Source organism: Lampris incognitus, chromosome 19 (genome assembly GCF_029633865.1).
Source record: "Lampris incognitus isolate fLamInc1 chromosome 19, fLamInc1.hap2, whole genome shotgun sequence".
In the NCBI taxonomy this organism is placed as follows: Eukaryota; Metazoa; Chordata; class Actinopteri; order Lampriformes; family Lampridae; genus Lampris; species Lampris incognitus.
Window position 1 is genome coordinate 21834150 of NC_079229.1, and position 20777 is coordinate 21854926.

The following is a 20777-nucleotide window of genomic DNA, read 5'->3' on the forward strand; positions in this document are numbered from 1 at the left end:
TTTCCCAAGGCTGTCAATGGTCTTCAGTGTCTCATTCAGGTGAACCATGTCATTCCTGTGAGTTTCTTCCAACCAGGACAGGAAACCATTCAAGGTCAGTCGCATGAGAGCCTCATACAGGAGCTTGTGTAGTCGCACTGCCCTGTTGTACTTGCGGCCATCCATAACACCAGCAATTGAGCCTTCTGCAATCATGCCAGACTCAATGCAGAGGTCTTTGAGTCCAGCATCTTGGAAACGCTTTCCTATTATTGCCAGCAGTGTGCAGATGGTGTGGAATACCCCAAGCCTAACGATGATATCATGGAACTTGTCATGGTGTTTCCATGTGATCTCGACAGCCTTCGCATACAGGGCTTGGTCAAAGACACACACAATCTTCCTCAGGCCTAAGCACTGCATGATGCTCAGTGACTGGTTAAGCACCTCGTTGACAGTAGACATTTGTGTCGCTGGAGCATTGATGGTAGGCAGATAGCCTATATTGTCGGGGATGACCGTCATCTCTCCTCGAGTCAGGATGTTGAAGCCTGTCCAGCTGCTGACTGACTGTTCTTCTTGTTGTGACATGCGTGCTAGGACCCAAAGAAGGTTTTTCTCTCTGGCAAGCTTAGTATTGGCTGCAGTATCAGCATCTGACTTTTTGCTTTGTGGTGGCCCTACCCGTTGTCCAGCATTGTAAGTTGGTAACATTGGTGGGGGTCCATCAATGCTTCTCTTCTTTGTTTTGGGAACAGTGGGCATGGGTTGGACAGGAAGTGGGTTGACTGGCTTTGCTTGCACAGCAATCCCATTGACTCTGTGAGATGTTCCCTCACCACTGACAGTTTCTTCAAGACGGTCGATATTGTCCCAGGCTAAAGTTGTGAATATGCCAGGATGGATGTTAGCTGGAAGGGCAATGCCACTCCCTGATGATGAGAGTTTCTGGAGACACAGGGCAGTGTTGATCTCTTCCATCTGTGAATAGGAAACACTGTGACCAAGTCGGTTGAGGATTTTTATCAACTCTACATTTCCTGTCAACGATTTGACACTGAATGGCAGAACAATGTGCTTGGAAGGCTTGGTATTTCCACATGTCACTGCATATACTATGTCATGGCCAAATGACTGCAGAAGGCACTGCACTCTCTGGGATGCATGATCAGGATCATTTGAGCCTGTGAGTAGAGAGTACAGGAAGATAATGAGCGACTCTGGAATGGTAGGACATTCTGCTTCTGGTTTGACTTCAGGCGGCCAGGTTTGAGGAACATCTTGACTTTTAATGTCTGCTCTCAATTTGATGGCTGCTTTGGCTATAACATCTTGTGCACTGACACTTTTCAGGGTCTGCAGCTCCCTTTTGAGAGACTGATTTTCTTTGGCAAGTTCCCTCATGGACAAGTTATCGGGATAGAGGAGGAATTTTCCTTTCTCATCAGGGAATATCTGCAAGGCTCCAGCAAACTAACTCTCCAGGTTTCGCCTTATGTGCTTCTTGGTTGATTCCTTGACTTGGGCAATGCCTTGGGAGTTCATTGAAGCTACCAGTCTAGAAGAGAGATCAGTCATTGTCATCACTTGAGGATTGCCAAAAAGCTCCATCCTGATGAAGAGGAACAGCTCATTGTATGCCTTATTCACAGCAGCTTCATACTGGGCTGCAGCATCATCATCTTCATTGCTGGCAACCTCTCCTTTGGAAACCTCTTCTTTGGTGTAAAGTCTATAGCATGACCTGTGGTAGTGCCCTTCAGCTGCTACAAGGTCTCTACTCACAATGGCAAGGATTCTGCTGTCCCTTTTCTTTGTGGCTGCACTCCTGATCTTTGCATCAGCTCGCAGTTCTCGACACTGCACCAGTACTTCTCTCGTATTCTGTCTCTTGGAATATTTGCTGTTTTTCTGACAAAATATGCACTCTGCATCATAAGTCCTAGATGTACTTGGAGCATGTCGAGCTACTCTCTTAGATTGTTTCTCTTCAGCAGAGACACAACTTTTCTTTTCTTTTGCAAGGAGGCCATCAAGAATTTGCTTCATAGTGAAGATACTGCGACACTTTCTGTGGTAGTAGATTGCTGGAATCTGTCCCTCAGGAATGTCTTTTGCCAGTTTCAAAACTGGTGCATGATTTCGTATCTGAGCTGCCCTGAGCAGAGTTCTCCATGAGTCGACACTTTGTAGTGAAACCAGCTTATCTGTATCATCAGAACAGTGGATAATGCACTCCACCCGTGGGCGCTTTGGTATTGGGTAAAAACTTGCTTGTTCACCAGTGGCCATATTCAGTCAGTTTTCACCTGCCACATACAAACAAATACATGTAACTTAGGTGTATGAACACTACTTAAACAAAGTTTACTTTGCTTCACCAGCGTCATATTACCATTATTTATCTTACATAGCCACAAATAGATACATTACCTAGTTGCTATGCAACAGCTGTATTTTGTCCACATGAGGCCGCTAAAATCAACACAAGATGAAAGTTCCTCGTAGCCACTTTAACTAATCATATTAACATATACATTAAAAGAACATGCTAACATTATGGGAAATTAGCTTACAATCTTCTCCAGAGTGAGACAAGAAGATAGATACCAGTTTCCTCTATATGTGTTTAGTAGAAAGCTATCTGGCTGCACGTTAGCCTAGCTTAGCACAATGAATGGAAGTACACAGTACTGGTTATCCTTGGTTGTTGGCCAACTAAGAACTGTCCCAGAGTTTAAGCTAGGCTAATCAGTACCAGGGGTGTTGAAATGCTATATTTGTAAAAATCTGGGCAAATACACAATCGTGAGAGGCACAGAAACAGGTTTCCTGAAAGAAAAACGAAATAGCTGCTCATTTGGAAAGGTTATCATGTATTATTTTACTTCTGTTAGTGTACCAAATAAAATGGCACCAGTGAAGTTGTGTCACCTTGGGTGATATCGATATCTGGTCTGACCCATAGACTAACTGGCTTTGGTCTAGTTAGTTTCTTAGTAATAATGCCCTTCTAATTTAAGGCTCACAATCACCTCACACAATGAAATAGTATGGGTATATTATACATTTCCTGAATCTTTACAGTCCTGTGAGTATTCCAGTTTTTGTGTTTTGTGTCCCTGATATTCCTAGATGCCACAGGGCTAAAAGAAAGTATATAGTTTAGGCGAAAATTGCAGAAAGATGTGTGTTATTGACGGGTTGAAGAGCTCAAGTGACCTCTATATTTGTGAGAAATATCCACAACAGGGCTTGAATGAAAGCTAAGAAGGTCCCCTTTAAAATGATACCAAAGACAATATTATAGAACATTGAAAAATGTCCTGACCATGAGGCTAAACCAGGATATGCACCAGCGTCTAAAATGCAATTTACTTTAGGGGGTGGTTAACTTCATGAGCTGATAACTGTGATACAGCTGCCACTCAGGAATGGTTATCATACCAAAATATCATCTACAGACATGGATCCTTTCAAAAATTATAAGTAAGTTTTGCCACCTTGAGTGTACCGAAATAGGAAATTTTGGGCTCTGGCCCATGGACTATATCCGGTTTGGGCGACGGGACGGCTGTGGATCTCATGGACAATATGCTGTTGCTGCTGGGCTCAGACGAAGGTGGGTTCCTTTTCCCGCACGTTTTCCTGCGCCAGCTCCCGTCTCCTGTGCGCGCGGCTTTGGCTAACTCCCCGTGTCTGGCCGCTGGTGACTGCCGAGGTTTGGCTGAGGAGGCCGATCGGGTCCTGCTGGCTACCAGACGGTTCTCTGTGCAGAGTGTGGCATCGGAGCCTCTGCAGCTGACGTCGGAGGACGCGGACCCGGCAGTGGTGGCTGGAGCGACTGCCCAGAAACGGCGCGGGAGCGGCCTCTGTTTCTTCCACCGGCGGTTCGGCGGCAAGGTGAGGCGCTGCGTTCCTCCATGCACGTTTGAGGCGCCGGGAAACTGCAGGGCCAGCGCTCAGTAGCAGCTGTGGGCGCTGGTGGACCTAGTGAGCTGCTCTTCATTAAGGACACGATGTCAGGAAGACGGTTTCTGGTGGACTCAGGCTCGCAAAAGAGCCTACTTCCTCCTGCTAAGACAGACAGGTCGGCCGAAGATGGCGGCCCACAGTTGAGTGCAGCTAACGGTTCGTCCATTGCGACGTTTGGCACAAGGTTGGTGACTGTTTGCTTCCACGGGCGCCATTTTGAGTGGGACTTTGTAGTGGGCGCCATTACGGTTCCTATTATCGGTGCGGATTTTCTGTGTGCTAATGGTCTGCTGGTTGATGTCGCAAACCGCCATTTAATTGATTCTGTGTCTTTCGCCACTGTTCCGTGCGAGACAGGGGGAGCCGGGCCGTTAACACACGCTAACTTTTTGGCATTACGGGATGTTTTTCAGCGTTTGCTGGCGGATTTTCCATCGGTGACTACGCCTGCCTTGTCCACCGCGGTTACTAAACACGGGGTACAACATTTCATTCCCACTCTGGGACTGCCAGTTTTTGCGTGCGCGCGGCGCCTCGACGCAGTAAAATTGGCTATAGCTAAGGAGGAGTTCGCCATCATGGAGCGTCTGGGTATAGTGAGGCGTTCCAACAGCCCGTGGGCCTCGCCGCTTCACATGGTGCCCAAGGTGGATGGGTCGTGGCGGCCTTGCGGCAACTTTCGCCACCTGAACAACGTCACCGCCAATGACCGCTATCCCATACCACACATACAGGACTTTTCCATATGCCTGGCAGGTACCACTATCTTCTCTAAGGTGGACCTGGTGCGCGGCTATCATCAGGTTCCCGTGCGCGCAGAGGACGTGCCCAAGACCACAGTGATCACCCCGTTTGGGCTTTTTGAGTTCATGCGCAAGCCTTTTGGCTTAAAGGGGGCAGCGCAAACCTTTCAGAAGCTGATGGACTCGGTGTTGCGTGACCTTGCTTTCGTGTTCGTTTATCTCGACGACATATTAGTGGCCAGTCCGTCAGCTGAAGAGCACCTGGCGCACCTGAAACAGGTTTTCCGTCGTCTGGACGAACACGGCCTGATAGTCAACCCGGCCAAGTGTCAGTTTGGACTGCCGGTGATTGACTTCTTGGGTCACTGCATTTCGCCGCAAGGCGCGGTCCCGTTGCCTTCTAAGGTGCAAGCGGTGGCGGAATTTCCCCGCCCAGTCTCTGTTAAGGCATTGCAGGAATTCTTGGGCATGGTGAATTTCTATAACCATTTCCTCCCTCGCGCTGCCCACCTCCTTCAGCCACTTTACGAAGCCCTGCGGCTTAAGAAGGCTAACGACCCTGTCGACTGGACTCCTGAACAGGTCCAGGCCTTTGACGGAGCTAAGTGCGCCCTGGCTAATGCTGCCCTCCTCGCCCATCCCACACCCACGGCGTCCATAGCTTTAACAACCGATGCGTCTGACATAGCCGTGGGGGCTGTGGTTGAACAGCGTGTGGCGAATGCGTGGCAGCCACTCGCATTTTTTAGCCGCAAACTGCGGGATAGCGAGCGCAAGTACAGCATTTTTGACCGGGAGTTGCTGGCACTGCACCTTGCAACCCGGCATTTCCGCTTCCCGCTGGAGGGTCGCCCATTCACGGCTTATGTGGATCATAAGCCGCTGACTTTTGCCATGTCCAAGGTGACTGAGCCGTGGTACGCTCGTCAACAGCGCCAACTAGCGGCGATCTCCGAGTTCACAACGGACATTCAGCATGTGGCCGGGAAGTCAAACCCTGTTGCTGATTGTCTGTCGCGTGTGCTTGTGTGTCCTGTGCACCTCGGTGTGGATTTCTCCACTATGGCTGCCGACCAGCCCAGCAACCCGGACGTCCTTGCCCTTAGGTCAACGCGTACCGGTCTCAAGCTAGAGGATGCTGTGATGCAGGAAGGCAGTCCTGCCCTCCTCTGCGATGTCTCCACCGGCTGTCCCCGCCCGTTGTTCCAGTAGCCTGGCGCCGTCGAGTTTTCGATTCGATTCACTCCCTCTCGCACCCTGGAGTTCGGGCATCGGTGAAGTTGGTCGGTTCCAAGTTCATCTGGCCTGGCCTCCGCAAGGACGTCAAGGGGTGGGCAGCTGCATGTGTAGCGTGCCAGCACGATAAGGTCCACCAGCACACTAAATTGCCCCTCGAACCGTTTCCGATCCCGGCCAGACGTTTCGACCACGTGTATGTGGACCTGGTGGGCCCTCTACCTTCTTCACCGGGTTTTACGCACCTGCTCACAATGGTGGATCGGACCACCAGGTGGCCAGAGGCTGTCCCTCTATCCTCCATAACATCCTCGGATGTTGCACGCGCTTTTCTTTCCTCCTGGGTCGCCCGTTTCGGCACTCCGTCAGATATCACCTCAGACAGGGGCCCCCAGTTCGTGTCAGAGCTCTGGTCAGCACTTGCGCGATCCTTGGGTGTGCAGGTACACCGCACTACCGCGTATCACCCTCAGGCTAACGGGTTGTGTGAACGTTTTCACCGGTCGCTCAAGGCAGCGCTGCGCACTGCGCTCTCGGATGGTAACTGGGTGGATCGTTTACCTTGGGTTATGCTCGGGTTGCGTTCGGCTCCTAAGGAGGACCTCGACGCGTCACCCGCTGAGCTGGTGCTCGGTCAGCCGCTCCGCGTCCCTGGGGAATTTTTGCCTGGGAGTTCCGCTCCTCGACCCCGTCCGGCCGTTTATCCTTTTTTGTCCGACAGCACTCGGGTTCCAGGCCCCGTTCACCACTGTTTTCCGCGGTCGTTCGTGCCTGCGGAGCTCATGTCGGCTCGTTTTGTTTTTGTACGGCATGATGCTCACCACTCGCCCCTCCAACCCCCATACGATGGCCCATTTCGGGTTCTTGAGACGGGTCCTAAGGGTTTTGTGCTAGATATGGGTGGGCGTAGGGAGCGTGTCACGCTTGATAGGCTTAAACCGGCGCACAGGGTGGCAGGCGAAGTTGTGTTTCCGGCCCAGGTTCCCCGTCGGGGTCATCCTCGTTCCAGGACCCCGGCAGTGTCTTCACGGGTTCAGCGTTCTGCTTCTCAGCCGGCTTTGGACTGTGTTTCACCTACTGTTTCGGCTGAGGGACGGCGCAGCCGTTATGGCAGGCTGCTTAAGCCTCCAGTGAGACACTAATTGTCTTTCCAGGAGTCCCTTCTGGGTGTTGGGGGGGGGGGGGCTGTGTGGCGGACACTAGGGGCTATGCCTCTCACCCAGCAGGACTGTGAGCTGGGGGCGTGGTTTACGTTCCCGGACTCGCCGGTGCAGGGTTGTTCCTGCTGCAGTTGGTTTTTGGAGTTGAGGAATAAACATCAAACTCGCCTTGGTCTCCTGTTTTTCCTCATTCCTGCCACAATATTACAGAAAAGAAAAATGGCTCAAAACCACAATCTAACTTTGGGGATTTTGAATGTACTTGACAAAATATCAGTTAAGATTCGTTAACGCAAGGCTAGCAAGTAAAATGTATAAAGAATTGGTTTTGATGAAGGTGTAGCTCCCCTCTTAAGAGGACCTACAAATGAGCCCGGCAGACATCCAGCATTTGAACTCAGCTGGGCTAAGTGCACCGCTCATTGTACCTTAAATCACACACACCGACATAGAAAAAATATCCACAAGTTTGTCTGACTTTATGTAAGTAGGACACATAGTAAAACCCAGAAACCAGTTACCAAACTATCTAGCTAAAGCGGAAGGAATCTCTTTGTCTGTCCTTAAATTTTTTCGACAGCCGTTCAGCCGATCGACTTCCAACTTGGTGGGGATTTTGCTGAGGGCTCAAGGAAGTGTGGTGTCGAGTGTGAAGTTGTTTGTATGATTTGTTCTTGAGAAAGCTGCAAGCAGTTAAGTTTTCAGCGAAGTTAGTCGTAAAACTGGGCGGCACGGTGGTGCAGTGGTTAGCACCGTCACCTCACAGCAAGAAAGTCCTGGGTTCAAGCCCCGGGGTAGTCCAACCTTGGGGGTCGTCCCGGGTCGTCCTCTGTGTGGAGTTTGCATGTTCTCCCCGTGTCTGCGTGGGTTTGCTCAGGGGGCTCCGGTTTCCTCCCACAGTCCAAAGACATGTTGGTCAGGTGAATCGGGCGTGCTAAATTGTCCCTAGGTATGAATGTGTGTGTGTGTGCGTGTGTGTGTGTGTGCGTGTGCGTGTGTGCGTGTGTGTGTCTCGGCCCTGTGATTGCCTGGCGACCTGTCCAGGGTGTCTCCCCGCCTGCCACCCAATGACTGCTGGAATAGGCTCCAGCATCCCCGCGACCCTGAGCGCAGGATAAGCGGTTCAGATAATGATGGATGGATGGATAGTCGTAAAACTTTGAATCGCAGCTTCTGCTTCTTCACTTCCCGTGGATTTAACAAGCAGAAACATGAACAGCGCCACTCTGCCATTGCATCTCACATTGAGGTCAGAGAGGGGATTACACCTGTAGTTCTTAAGAGTGTCTAGCGTGAAGTTGCTTGGATGCGTGGTTCTCGAGAAAGCTGCAAGCAGCAGTACTGGAGGCCAAGCGATCGGCCCGTTCCGAACAGGCACGTTTTGAACAGGCACTGCAGTAGTCCCTTTAATGAGGGCTGCTAGCTGAGTTGAGATGCTGCTTAATGTAAAATCTCAGCTCACACCTTTTGAGGAGGCTGAAATATGAGATTCATTCACACAAGGCACGTCATACAAGAAAATATCACAATTTTCTATGCTTCATAGGCATTTTTTTTGCTTCTTTATGCATATTCAAATGTACATATAGCAATATAGCACAATAATATTTACATAACCATAACCCCATATATATACACACACACACACACACACACACACAGACACACACACAGACACAGACACACACACACACACACACACATACATACATATACAGTGCATCCGGAAAGTATTCACACCCCTTCACTTTCCCCACATTTTGTTATGTTACAGCCTTATTCCAAAATGAATTAAATTCCTTTTTTTCTCATCAATCTACATACAATACCCCATAATGACAAAGTGAAAAAGGTTTTGTAGAAATTTTTGAAAATTTATTAAAAATAAAAAACTGAAATATTGCATGTACATAAGTATTCATACCCTTTACTCAGTACTTGGTTGAGGCACCCTTGGCAGCAATTACAGCCTCAAGTCTTCTTGGGTATGAAGCTACAAGCTTGGCACACCTATATTTGGGGTATTTCTCCCATTCTTCTCTGCAGATCCTCTCGAGCTCTGTAAGGTTAGATGGGGAGCGTCGCTGCACAGCTATTTTCAGGTCTTTCCAGAGATGTTCAATGGGGTTCAAGTCTGGGCTCTGGCTGGGCCACTCAAGGACATTCACAGACTTGTCCCGAAGCCACTCCTTCGTTGTCTTGGCTGTGTGCTTAGGGTCGTTGTCGTGTTGAAAGGTAAACCTTCGCCCCAGTCTGAGGTCCTGAGCACTCTGGAGCAGGTTTTCATCAAGGATCTCTCTGTACTTTGCTCCATTCATCTTTCCCTTGATCCTGACTAGTCTCCCAGTTTCTGCCGCTGAAAAACATCCCCACAGCATGATGCTGCCACCACCATGCATCACTGTAGGGATGGTATTAGCAAGGTGATGAGAGGTGCCTGGTTTCCTCCAGACGTGACAATTGGCATTCAGGCCAAGGAGTTCAATCTTGGTCTCATCAAACCAGAGAATCTTGTTTCTCATGGTCTGAGAGTCCTTTAGGTGCTTTGTGGCAAACTCTAAGCGGGCTGTCATGTGCCTTTTACTGAGCAGAGGCTTCCGTCTGGCCACTCTACCATAAAGGCCTGATTGGTGGAGTGCTGCAGAGATGGTTGTCCTTCTGGAAGGTTCTCCTATCTCCACAGAGGAACGCTGGAGCTCTGCCAGAGTGACCTCCCTGACCAAGGCCCTTCTCCACCAATTGCTCAGTTTGGCTGGGCGGCCAGCTCTAGGAAGAGTCCTGGTAGATCCAAACTTCTTCCATTTACGAATGATGGAGAACACTGTGCTCTTCGGGACCTTCAAAGCTGTAGAAATTTTTTTGTACCCTTCACCAGCTCTGTGCCTCGATACAATCCTGTCTCGGACGTCCACAGACAATTCCTTTGAATTCATGGCTTGGTTTCTGCTCTGACATGCACTGTCAACAGTGGGACCTTATATAGACACGTGTGTGCCTTTCCAAATCATGTCCAATCAATTGAATTTACTACAGGTGGACTCCAATCAAGATGTAGAAACATCTCAAGGATGATCAGTGGAAACAGGATTAATCTGAGCTCAATTTTGAGTGTCATAGCAAAGGGTGTGAATACTTATGTACATGCAATATTTCAGTTTTTTATTTTTAATAAATTTGCAAAAATTTCTACAAAACCTTTTTCACTTTGTCATTATGGGGTATTGTGTGTAGATTGATGAGAAAAAAAAGGAATTTAATTCATTTTGGAATAAGGCTGTAACATAACAAAATGTGGGGAAAGTGAAAGGCTGTGAATACTTTCCGGATGCACTGTATATACACACACATCCATCCAACCATTATCCGAACCACTTATCCTGCTCCTGCAGGGTTGCTGAGATACATATGCATATATATATGGTAAAATCCCATTTTCATAACCATGACCCTAACATTCTGTACAGGTGGGATCCCTTCAGTAATTTGTATTTACATGAGACACGACTAACTGATGTATGTTGTTTTGTTGCAACAGCGCCGACTCGTTTCAGGGCTTTCGGTGCATGTAAACCCGGGAGCTCAATGAGCACAGCAACTGCACATTTGTGAGATGAAAAGAAAAAATAAATAAAAAAAGAAGAAGAAGAAGAGGCGAGCAGGGACAGCCAGCCCTACAAAGGAGAGAGAGAGAGATACTCCCAATCTCTCAGAGCGTCACATCTTAAAAACCAAGTCACTTTGTTGCAACGCTTTGTAGGTAAGGAGTTTACAGTCCTCCTGGTGCTGTCACCAACTTCTGTCCTCCTGAGCGGGGAGGTTCAAGTTTTGTCTGTTTAGATGCTGCACCGCAGACAAGCTCGGGAACACTTTGAAAAGCTGGCGGTGGGTGGGGTGGGGTGGGGGTGTTCACCAAGGATTAGATAAACCAGCAAGAGGGCGTCATTATGAAAGGGAAATATTCATAGCCTGAGGCAGTAAAACAAAAACTAAAACTTTCTCAGTCACAGCTACACAGTTTTGTAGACCGCTGAGATGTGGGCTGGAGAGAAACTTGTTCGGAGGTTAAAAGGAACGACTTGATCCGTTTAGATTTTACAGAGTGAGCCAAATAACATTTACGAGTTGGGCTGAGGAGAAAACAGGTTCTCGCTCTCTCCCCCCTCTCTCTCTATTTACATATACTACACAAATGCAATTATTATTTTCATTATTACTTTCTTTTTTTGGATTTTTTTTGCCCCGCCTTTTTCTCCCCAATTGTTTCTCCCAATTACTCCACCCTTCTGAGCCATCCCGGTCACGGCTCCACCCCCTCTGCCGATCCGGGGAGGGCTGCAGACTACCACATGCCTCCTCTGATACATGTGGAATCGCCAGCCGCTTCTTTTCACCTGACAGTGAGGCATTTCACCAGGGGGACGTAGCGCGTGGGAGGATCACGCTACCCCCCCCCCCAAACAGTAGCCCTGACCAACTAGAGGAGGCGCTAGTGCAGCGACCAGGACACATACCCACATCCGGCTTCCGACCCACAGACACGGCCAATCGTGTCTGTAGGGACGCCCGGACAAAGCCAGAGCTAACAGAGGGATTCGAACCGGCGATTCTCGTGTTGGCAGGCAACGAAATGGACCACTACACTACCTGGATGCCCTGCATTTTCATTATTTTATCAAAATAACTCATTGTAAAGACTTAACTTTTGGCAAAATGCAAATTAGCCTATCACAAATTAGAATAAAACCATATACAAATCACACCAAGTTGAATCCGTCCGTCTGGACACAACGTTTTATATCGAGAGAAACGTTGCATCGCTTTCTGTGATTTACTTAACCCGGATTATTGAGCATGCATAAAGACCATATACAAAAAAATCAACTTCTCTTTGGTCCCAGTTAAACAGGTGCCTGACTGGTAGAGACGAATTGTAAACATCCAGTCTTTCACAACCGGGGTTGATGCAATGTGCAGCCTTGAAAACATCAGAAATGTAATTTAACCGCTGTGCTTTCGCAAGAGGGAAAGGACATGACCTGCTACTGCATCATCTTCCAGGACGAAAACCAGGGGGAAACTGGACACCCCGGAATCCCCGACGCGTCACTATGGCTCTCAGATAATGGGGTTGTAGTCATTTTATGCGCTTCCACGATTGCAACCTAAATACTGTTTTCTGTCAGTGCGTTTCAGATCCCACTCCCAACAGGAAAGGCTTCTATAATGTGGGTAATTCATCTAGATTATTCTGCAGAGTTAATTTATCACACTGTGGTTATTAGTGGGTCTTATCTGTGTCAGTGTAAATCATTTAGACATAGGCCTTCCTGTTTGGGTTTAGATACAAATGACTGAAGAGATAGGCCCAGTGGAAAGAAGTGACGTGATGGGGCAGGAATCAATGGTCAAATGGTACCAATTTAAACGGAATCTAGATGGAAATTACAGGGGGGCGGGAGAGTTTATCCTGGAAGGGTTTATTGAACAAAGATTCATTTTCAGAAAGCACATGATTCACATTTGCCCCGAAAGCTTCCCAGTGTGACCACAGTCGACCCCTGTGAGTCACTGAGCAGTTGTATGCCTTGCTCAAAGGCATTTTCACGGACTTATTGAGGGAGGGAGGAATCTATTTGGTTTTCCCCGGCATGGGATTTTTTTGACAGATCTGGATATTCAAACCACTTCAAAAGTCCCCTTTTTCCTATTAGTATTAGGAAAATGATCATCATGATTATGACCATCATCATCATCGTTATTATCTGTGGGAGTAGTGGTAGAGTAAAAGCACAGCTATTATTTTACATGATTAACAATGATCAAACTCATTGACATAGGATTTTCCAAACCTTGGTTTAACAGTGGTTTACAAATAGTAAAATAACGATAAATAAAAGCCAGAAAATCTATAGACCATCATCTTATAACTGTTAAATTCATGGGTTGTGATATTATAGGTTACATGGCGTTTTGTACTCGTTTGTGTCGTAAAGGTTATGCAGTGAAGTGCCGTAGGAAAGTGCATTTAATTGTAAGGCTACCAGTGGCCGTTCTGACTTAAATTGCCCTCCGCATTCAGTAGTAACCCCCCCCCCCCCCAACACACACACACACACAACAGATAATAGCATGGGACATTTTGAAAAAATACAAAATAAGCAAAAGTTTAAAAAAAAAAAAAGGAAGAAAAAAAAAAGAAGTAGGTCGTTTTATTAATGTGTCTCTTGTGAGATGAGATTTCTGCCTCCAAAACAACCATTTATCTTTTGGGCAGACACGTTAATGCACTAATGTGCCGGAAGTACCCTTCACTAGCAATGCACCCAAAGAAAGGAGAGAATAAGAGGGAGAAAGGAAGGCCTGAAGAAAGAGAGTACTTTGTAAAAAAAAGGGATGAGAGAAAGGATGAGCTGAGTGAACATGAATTACACTGATTTTACAAGCAAGGCAGCTTTGCTATTCCATTTCTGTGCACACCTCCCTTCTAAGCAACATGTCGAAATTAAAAAAATAATGAAAGGAACAGAGAGAAGGTCAGAAAGACGAAGGGGAATCCCCTCCCTCCCCCTTCCCCCTGTTTTTCTCCCCAATTGCACCTGGCCAATTACCCCACTCCTCCGAGCCGTCCCGGTCACTGCACTACCCCCTCTTGTTGATCCAGGGAGGGCTACAGACTACCACATGCCTCCCCCGATACATGTGGAGTCACCAGCAGCTTCTTTTCATCTGACAGTGAGGAGTTTCACCAGGGGGACATAGCGCATGGGAGGATCACGCTATTCCCCCCAGTTCCCCCTACCCCCTGAACAGGCACCCCGACCAAAGGAGGCGCTAGTGCAGCGATCAGGACACATACCCACATCCGGCTTCCCACCCGCAGACATGGCCAATTGTGTCTGTAGGGACGCCCGACCAAGCCGGAGGTAACACGGGGATTCAAACCGGCGATCCCCATGTTGGTAGGCAACGGAACAGACCGCTATGCTACCCGGACGCCCCTGAAGAAGGGAAATTCAAGTCTGTAAACAGAGGAGAACTGGGGAGAAAAAAAGGAGAAAGAGAGGAGAAAGTGGAGGGGTGGGGGTGGGGGAGAAGTAAACTTGAACTACCATATTACAAACCAGCCTTCCTTGCCATGGCATGGTTTCTGAATGCAGTGTAGCTGTACAGTTTGGCCTCGGCTAAATACTTTCCATGAAGCAGGAAATATACATAACAATACTAGCGGGCAGAGGTGTTACTTTCACAGTGCTGCACAATACATATTCAATAAAGACAGGGCCCTGGCTGCTCCTCTGCAAAAGCTTAATTAAAAAGTAACAGTTCCAATACACTGGAGCTCAGCTGACCCACATCCCACTGTCTCAGCACGCCTCTTAACGCTCTGTATGTAGGTATGCCACTCTGTGTGTGTGTGTGTGTGTAGGACTTGAGAGACATGAATAATTCACTATAACCCTGGGCATTAGTATACAGCACACTTGTGCCTCATGTGCATGCATCAGGAGCGTGTGTGTGTGTGTGTGTGTGGGGGGGGGGGGTTAGAAAGCATGTGAGGCAGTCTGAGTGCTGCAGTGGCATATGCTATGGACCTAATCCACTATGACAAACCTCTGACATCACATAAACAACAGGCACGCGGAGCAAATCTACTCATTCATAATAAATGACAAGGAGAGAGCAAGAGAGATAGAGAAAGTAAGGGAGAGAGAGAGTGTCTCCAGGGAGACTAAAAGAAAAAAAAGCTAAAAAAAGAAAGAAATCTCCCCAGCATCTCCATCCACGGCAACTAAGCTGCCAGCTCCCAAAATGAAAGCCCCAAAGTCCATTATTATGTTGCAAGTCTGTCCAATTGCACATTGTTATGTCTGACATAACCTTAACCAGCTTATTATTAAAGCCAGAGAGAGGGAGAGAGAGAGCAGAGACAGAGAAATCTTGATTGAAAAAGTGAATAGCTCAAAAAATAGAAAACTGAGCGTGTGAAGCAGCCTGCATTCTGAGCTAATCCCGTTTTACTGATTTTGTTAAGGGCAAAATTGGACAGCTTGCCTCCGTATTTTCTGTGCCTGAACATTTGTAATCACATGGAAATTATTACAAATGATTTTTAAAAGTAAAGTGTGGACCACTTGAAAGCCTGAATATAAGTGCCTGCCTGAAAAGTTGGTGTTTTAAAAGAAAGGGGAAATTTGTTTTAACTTTTTTTCCACCCCCACTTGATCTTTTGGGGTTTGCCTGCTTGACCAGAATGGTCCCCACAGAGACGTAGCCCTGTGACAGGGTTGATGAGCCTTGGCTTCATGTTCTATCATGAGGCTGCTGCGGCACAACTGCATTAGGTGAACCCAAAAGAAATGTTGAAATCCCCCATGGGCTTCTGGGCACTGAAGGTCCTACAAGGACTGAAACCCCAGAGAGCTTTTTACTCACAGTCTGACATACTACTGCTGGATCATCCATTATTAAACATGCACACGCACACACACACGCACACGCGCGCGCACACACACACACACACACACACACACACACACACACACATTCACGCATATGTGCACGCAAACACACATGTACACACATACACGGAGTGAGAAACCTACATGAATGCACACCACTTACACCTCGTGTTTATTCTTTCTTTCTAAGGACATGTCTGAAGTCCATCACAGCATCAATAATTCAGCAGACTGTGCCGCGATTTAAGAATAACCCAGGGTCAGTGCAAGTGCTCACCATTCGATCTGACCGGGCGGCTCGTGGATCCAAGCCACTTGGTTCTCACCCACAAAGCGCACGTCATCGTGAGAACTTGAAGATGACTGGTCCGACAGGTGGGCAGGAAGAAAGGGCGGCCTATCATCTTCGATGATGACAATGTCATCCTGGGGCATGTTTACAGTTGGAGACAGCTGGAATTTACCTGTTTGAGGGACAAGCAAGAGAAGGGGAGAAAATAAGGGGGAGAGAAGGGAGCTCCAATTAATCAATGACACAGCCATAAATCAATCGCAGCGAATCAATTGCATCACCGCACAAACACCGCAGTGCATCAAAATGCCAAGCAGGACTGGCAAGTTGTCAGAGTCCAGAGTCCAGCCACTTAGACTCACTCAAAGGCACGAAGCCAAAAAAACAAGCCTAGAAGAGTTATATACATTCTCCTTCTACCCATTCCAAGGACAAAGAGAAGATGTGAGAGAGGAACAGAGAGAGAGAGAGGGTGGGGAGAGAGAGAGAGCGTGAGAGAGAGACAGTGAGAGAAAATGAGAGAACCCAAGGACCGCACCATGATCTGTATTCTTTCCCAGCTGACCCTCCACACTGAGGGCTCAATTTAAACACTCCTCTTCTCCTCCTCAGGAGAGGTCAATGGGGAAACCGCAGTCGTGTTGGACACTCAGCACCAATGACAAAAGAAAGGTTGCCCGACGACATGGGAAGCGGCATTTAAATACAGAAGCTGAGAGAAATGCAGAGCATTCACACATACACAAATGCACGACATGGAAGTGAAAAGCAGTAAACACATAATGCCGGGGACACACACTACAAACTAGTTCAGATTGTAGCAGACAAGGAAAATATAGTGAACTCTGTATTCAACAAATGGCACAGATCAATTTCACTCACATGCACACACACCAGGATAACTATAGTACTTAGGAGCACACATATAAAGAGGTGAAAAAGACTGGACCCCCACCGCCACCACCGCAACCTCCCAATCCCAAAAGCATGTGAGAACACAAACTCCACTGTTCCTTTGAAATACGCAACAGTATCATTGAATGCATACCTAAAATTGATAATGTGAAACTATTTTAGGGATGACTATTGGCGCATTCATGACATATTTACACATGAAAAAATGCTGAAAAATGATCAATAGTAGAGTGGATATGAAGACCAAGTAGGTAGAGAAATTCATTGTTAATTTCAGTGAGCTAAAACAGTCGAATAAGTCCAGAAAGTTGTATCACTTTACTGTAATGCAAACTTTAAGACCAGGGAATTACAGCATTTCAGCATCTCTATCAACAAATCTTCTTCTTCAGCCCCCATCTTCTGTGGTGTCCCCCAAGGTTCCATACTTGGTCCAATCCTCTTCTCCAACTATTTGCTTGTGCTAGGCCACATTATTCAAAAATATAACATGTATTTTTACTGTTATTCAGATGACAGACAGCTTTACCTCCCCCTAGAGCCTTATATCTACAACAAACTAATTGACCGCAATATCTGTCTGCGAACTTTCTTCAGCTCAATGCGAATAAAACTGAAGTTATTCTATTTGGACCACAACATTTGACCAACATTATTTCTCCTCATCTTGGCCCACTGCCCCCCCTCTGTTAAATTACGAGAAAAATCTTATGAGTCATATTCGATTCAGGCGTAAAGTTTGACAAACAAATCAATCAGGAAGTAAAATTAAGCTTCATGCAGTTCCGCTCCATCTCCAAACTCGGATCAATTCTCTGTACTTCTGACCTGGAGAAAGTCGTCCATGGCTTCATATCTTCCTGTCTTGACTACTGCAGCTCGTTATATTTTGGTATCACTCAGTCTTGTTTATCCTGTCTCCAACTAGTTCAGAATGCAGCAGCAAGAGTTTTAACAAGGTCAAAAAAGAGGGAGTACATTACTCCCACTCTTGCCTCCCTACATTGGCTGCCCATTAGATACAGGATGAGTTTATAATACTGATGTATGTCTCCAAAGTGTTAAATAGTGTCACCCCCTCCTACATTACATAACTCTTGTCCCCATATCACACTGTAAGAGCTGAGATCATCTGACCAAAGACTTCTGTCTGTCCCAAGATCCAGGACAGAGTGTTATGGGGACAGGGCCTTCTCTATCGCTGCCTCAAAACTATGGACTTCTCTTCCTCCCACCATCCGACTCTCCCCCACTATTGAGAGTTTCAAGATTCATCTTAAAACACACGTTTACTCATTAACTTTTAACTGTGCCTCACTCAACCAGCTCAGATATTTCTCCTGCAGTCTCTGTAGGCCTGTGTCGCCATTATGGGTTCTATGTGTCCATGTGCCTTTACTATTATTATTATTATTATTATCATCACTCTGATTTTTCTTTTCTTGTGTGTGCTGTAAAGCACTTTGGATCAACTGTGTTGTGTGTAAAGTGCTGTATAAATAAAGCTGAGTTGAGTTTATCGCAACGTTACAATAACCAAAATCCCAGATGATATCTACTCTCACGTCACGATATTGATATTATATCGATATATCGTCCAGCTCTAATATCGGCCCAGCTTCCTTCTCCTATGTTTCCTTCTTGAGCTGCTCTTGTTGTCATCACTCCACTAACTGCTCACCCATCTCTGCGCTCCAGGGCACTCGCTGTTTGCCCCTCATTTTCCTCCCAATGACTTTGCCATCCCTCGGGCATGCCCTTTTCCCACTTCTTGCCTTTTTTTCCCTTTCTCTCTCTTTTCCCCTTTCTCTCGCACTCAACTTTCATTGACTCTATTGCTGTTCTCAGTTTCTGTCTTTGAGCGCCACAACAACGGGGGTATGTAAAGGGTCCAGATTCCAGTCTAAAAATAAATAAATATTACATATTTGATTTCATTATAATCATTGCGACCATTCAGCATGGCCACCTCCAACTGAAAACTGAAAGTCAGTCGTGGTGGCTAAATCACCTTGAAAGTGTGTACACTGCATACGTCAAAGTCACAGAGAAGGGCAATCCCTAGGTCAACCTAAAAAAAGAAGAAAACCCCCCCCCCACACACACATGCTTACAATTAGATAAAGGATTTCAGAAATCCTTGACTTCCTATGTACATTGCCAAGGGCTAGAATTGTTTGCATTATCACAGAGTCATTTTGCAAATCTGGCAGCTTAGGAACAATTGTGTGTAATCACTTGCAGCAGACAACAATATTTACCCTGGCAGGCTCCCAACGCAAACCTGTGAAGCATTTCATTTCTCTCGGGCCTGACGAATGACAAACACATGCCATAGCAAAAAATAGGTGCTTCAATCCACACAGGGATGAGTGACAGCTTCTGGGTCATTTGTCGTATAGGAAAGGCATCAGACAAGTGAAATCTGACAATGTAGTAATTTGTTCAACCTGAAGTTCAAATGCAAGGCAGAGAAGTTTTAGGTACATAGACATAACACTGAAAAGTACCGTGGGTTGAGGTAAGTGAAGAGACACCTGTCTGACCCTCTGTCTTGTGCGTGAGGAATGAGTTTTTTTCACAGCGCATGACTGAGCTAAAGGGCCATGTGCCTTGATACCGAATGTGCAAAATATCATCAGGAATCAGGAACATTTATTTGTCATTTCAATCCACGCACCTGCGCACACGAAATGAAACTAAATATTGTGCTCCCAAACCCACAGCAGTGCAACACAAAGACAAAAACACACATCCTAACTACAAGAACACATATATTTAAACTACAAAAAATACAAAATGCATATATACAACATATCAAAAAAAAAATTTCACCGTCCAGAAGAGCGAACGCCAGGATGACTGTTGGAGCTACCGGTCTGCATGGGCTAGCAGTTAGCTTAGCCTTCCCTTAGCTAGCTTAGCCTGCATAAAATATGTAAAAATTATTCAATTTAAGATCCAGTGAATTCTTATAGGTAAAGATTCAATGCTATAACATTGAGGCTTTGTTCGCTCACTCACTCGCACACACACAGACAAAGTTGTACCGAAAAATTAATTAATTGATAAACATTAAAATTATCTACAGCCCTGTTCTACGTTCACACAGTCATATTCATACTGTCCGGCGCAATCAGTCTTTTATTGTCTTTTCCTTTCGACCACTTTTAGACTGCGCAGTCACAAGCTCATCTCTCAAACCTCTACACTGTCATCACCCCAAATGTGTAAATAATGATGCTCCACATATACCACGTCATACTTTGGAGACCTCATAATTACCCCATTGACGGTATATACTGTGTTACCGGTGTCTCTTGTCATTAAAGAATGCTCAAAGAAGTTAATTTACCTTGAAAATAGTCATTGGATTCGTAGTCTTGGAAACTTTCTAGAGAGTATGTTAATCAAGAAATATGTTGCAGCATGCTGGGTGTGATGAGAGATTAAGGGAGAGCTGCAAGTGACCCAGCTGGTCAATGAGGCACACCCGTATTCAGCGAACCTCTGTCTTTACATCGATATGTTTGACTATTACATTCACACTGCATACTCACATGCACACCTGATTCTTTGAGGGTCATTCTTCACTTGGCCAGGTGGACAGAGAACCCTTGGTAAATCAACCAACTGTGTATTTCAGCAAGACTGGAGAAGTACTGGATTAGGTACAGGAATCACAGGGAGCTGGATTCAGGCATTAATATCTAACAGTGCCGCTACTGCATTACTGAATTGTTGTAACTGACGCAGAAGAGACAGACGAGTTTAAACAACACCAAGGGATACGTATAAAAACTGTTTAGACCGAGAACACATGATCTTTCTAGTCTATTATGAGAAGTGGCACTTGATGTTTACTTTGGTTCTACTCGTTCTGATCGAACAACATTTACAGGTACTGATAAATGCATGCATCATCAGCTTATTTTATTCAGCAATGTTTCGATCAGTTAGATCGAAATGTTGCTGAATAAAATAGCTTTTGGGAGCAATTTAGTGTGCAGACCTTACT

The 20777-nt window shown here is 46.4% G+C and overlaps 1 protein-coding gene across 1 annotated transcript in view; it reads right to left on the bottom strand.

The window, feature by feature from the left end:
• LOC130129512 (partitioning defective 3 homolog) overlaps positions 1 to 20777 on the bottom strand; it is a 465188-nt gene that overhangs the window by 172294 nt on the left and 272117 nt on the right. Inside the window, exon 16 of the mRNA XM_056299064.1 lies at positions 15830 to 16016. Coding sequence (XP_056155039.1) covers positions 15830 to 16016 — 187 coding nt within the window. The remainder of the gene's footprint in view (positions 1 to 15829; positions 16017 to 20777) is intronic.